Consider the following 3,350-nt stretch of genomic DNA (forward strand, 5'->3'; position numbering starts at 1 on the left):
AACGCCAGAGTAATGCAAGAACTACGCCACAGGATGCAAGACCTAGAACGCCGGCTGGCAGACCGAGAACATCGTCAACAAACTCCCGAATCGAGCTACTCCCGATCCGTCTCGAGAAGCCGCTCCCGACGAACAGCTAGCCCACAATCTGAACCCGAGAACGCCAGGGAGGGAGGACGCGCGAGAAGACGCCATGACCCCCTCATATACGCCAGGCACGACATGCGTACCACACAGCGAGACCACGAGGACGCTCGTCGGGAGGACGACGAGGGAAGAACAACCAGAACGTGGGGACCAGTAATAATGGGTGCAACCCCATTCCATCGTTCCATCCTCGAGGTCCGGCTGCCAAAACACTTTGAAAAGCCAACGGACATGAGGTACGACGGAACCCAAGACCTGCAGGAGCACCTTACGGCTTTCAAAGCCAGAATGAACCTGGAGGGAGTGGGAGACGAGGTAAGGTGCCGCACTTTCCCGGTCACCTTAGCAGGACCTGCAATACGGTGGTTCAATAACCTCCCGCAGGGCTTGGTGACCAGGTTCTCGGACATCAGCCACGCCTTCCTAGCCCAATTCACAACCAGAATCACGAAGGCAAAGCACCCAATCAATCTACTTGGAGTGACCCAGAGATCCAGCAAGCTGACCAGGAAGTACCTAGACCGATTCAACGATGAGTGCTTGGAGATCGACGGGCTGACGAATTCAGTTGCAAGCTTGTGCCTGACGAACGGACTTCTAAACGAGAACTTCAGAAAGCACCTCACCACGAAGCCGGTGTGGACAATGCAGGAGATCCAATGTGTAGCCAGGGAGTACATCAACGATGAGGAAGTCAGCCAAGTCATGGCTGCCAACAAACGGCAGTCCTCTTACAATCAAAACCGGCACCACGGGAGCGGAGAAATACAGAAAGAACATGCCAGGGACGGCGGTCCGAGCAAGGCACCCAGGCCGTTTCCCCGAGTCGGGAAGTTCACTAATTACACTCCCCTCACCGCACCAATCATGGAAGTTTACCAACAAATAGCCAAGAAGGGGATCTTGTCAAAGCCCCGACCACTGAAGGAGCGAACAGGGGAGAACCGGAGCCTCTACTGTGATTACCACAAGGGCTACGGACACAAGACACAGGGTTGCTTCGACCTGAAGGACGCACTGGAGCAAGCGATCAGGGATGGAAAGTTAGCCGAGTTCTCCCACCTCATTAGGGAGCCGAGGAGACGGAACCGCAACCACGAAGGCGAAGACAAGACCCGGGCAGCAAAGCGACGCCAAGAGCCGGAGGACAACGACCACGGCCTTACCATAGTGAACGTGGTCACGGCGAGAAACGTGGCGCCCAGGTCCAAGTCGGCACATAAGAAAGACGCCAAAGTCCTGGCAGTTTCCACATCCTCTACGCAAAGCCCTAAGAAACTTCCATCCAATTCATTCGGCCCGGAGGACCAATGGTTCGACGAGGTCGCGGAAAGCCCTCCCATGGTCATTACGGCCAGAGTGGGAACCGGCCTCATCAAGCGGATCCTTGTTGATAGGGGGCAGATTCGAACATCATGTTCCGCAATGTATTCGACGCCTTGGGTCTAAGGGACGCCGACTTAAAGACTCACCAGCATGGCGTCGTAGGGCTCGGTGTCCACTTCATCAAGCCGGACGGGATAATCTCTTTGCCGACCTCCGTGGGACAAGGCCAATGGAGAAGAACGGTAATGGCAGAGTTAGTAATCCTACGAGACTCCACGGCCTACAACATCATCCTAGGGAGGAAGACCATCAACGACCTAGGGACGGTCATCAGCACAAGGATGCTGATAATGAAGTTCATAACTGAAGAAGGATCAGTAGGGTCTGTAAGGGGAGACTTGGAAACGGCAGTCGCTTGTGACAACGCCAGTCTCTCGTTAAGAAAGAAATCGAAAGAAGCATCAAGAGTGTTCCTCGCCGACTTGGATGCCAGAGTCAGCGACAAGCTGAGACCCGAACCAGAAGGGAACCTGGAGAAGTTTAGAGTCAGCGACACGGAGGAGAAGTTCACCTTCGTGAACAGAAATCTCCCTCACGAGCTGAAAGAACCTTTAATCGAAATGATTAGGGCCAATGGCGACCTATTTGCCTGGACACTGGCCGACATGCCGGGGATAGACCCCCAACTCATGTCGCACCATTTGGCCGTCAAGCCAGAAGCCAAATCGGTGGCCCAGATGAGGAGGAAGATGTCACAAGAAAGAGCAGAAGAGGTGGCCAAGCAGACGGCCAGCCTCCTTGAAGCAGGATTCATCCGAGAACTTGACTACTCGACCTAGATGTCGAACGTAGTCTTAGTAAGAAAGCATAATGGGAAATGGAGGATGTGCGTGGATTATTCTGATCTCAACAAAGCATGCCCCAAGGATTGCTACCCCCTACCCAACATTGATGCACTCGTCGACGCGGCGGCGGGGTACCGGTATCTGAGCTTTATGGATGCTTATTCCGGCTACAATCAGATACTGATGCACCGGCCAGACGAAGAAAAAACGGCATTCATAACGCCAGGAGGAATCTATTGCCATAAGGTAATGCCCTTCATCCTAAAGAACGCAGGGGCCACATACCAAAGGTTGATGAACAAGATATTCGGAGACATCATTGGCAAAACGGTGGAATTCTACGTGGACGACATCCTTGCCAAGACCACCCGACCCGAAGACCTTCTGAGTGACCTGGAAAACGTGTTCGCGGCTCTTCGATGACACGGCATGAGGCTCAACCCTCTCAAGTGCGCCTTTAGCATGGAGGCCGGGAAGTTCCTAGGATTCATGATAACCCAAAGGGGGGTGGAATCTAATCCTGAAAAATGCCAAGTAATACTCCAAATGAAGAGCCCAGGCTGCGTCAAAGACGTCCAGAGACTGGCGGGAAGGCTCACCGCGCTATCTCGCTTCCTTGAGGCGTCGGCTGCAAAGGCCCTACCTTTCTTCAACCTAATGAGAAAGGGAATAGCATTTGAATGGACCCCGGCATGCGAAGAAGCGTTCAACCATTTCAAAAAGATACTTGCAACACCACATGTGCTCGGTAAACCCGTGGTCGGAGAACCGCTCTACCTGTACCTGGCTGTGACGGAGGAAGCGCTGGCGGCGGTCTTGGTGCGGGAAGAAGTGAAAGCCCAACAACCAATTTACTTTGTGAGTAAAGCGCTGCAAGGAGCAGAACTTAGGTATAGCAAGTTGGAGAAACTGGCACTAGCGCTCCTAACCTCTTCCCGCAGGCTATGGCAATACTTCCAAGGTCACCAAGTGGTCGTAAGAACGGACCAGGGAATTCGTCAAGTGCTCCAAAAACCCGACATAGCAGGAAGG

General features: G+C 53.5%; 1 protein-coding gene across 1 annotated transcript; it reads left to right on the forward strand.

The window, feature by feature from the left end:
* Positions 1-378: 378 nt before the first annotated feature.
* LOC148570049 (uncharacterized) lies at positions 379-1,596 on the forward strand. The gene has a single exon (XM_088506808.1). It carries the CDS (start codon positions 379-381, stop codon positions 1,594-1,596), a length of 1,218 nt encoding a protein of 405 aa, XP_088362934.1.
* The last annotated feature ends 1,754 nt before the right edge of the window (positions 1,597-3,350 follow it).

Source organism: Arachis ipaensis, chromosome B3 (assembly GCF_059453495.1).
Source record: "Arachis ipaensis isolate K30076 ecotype BB chromosome B3, ASM5945349v1, whole genome shotgun sequence".
In the NCBI taxonomy this organism is placed as follows: Eukaryota; Viridiplantae; Streptophyta; class Magnoliopsida; order Fabales; family Fabaceae; genus Arachis; species Arachis ipaensis.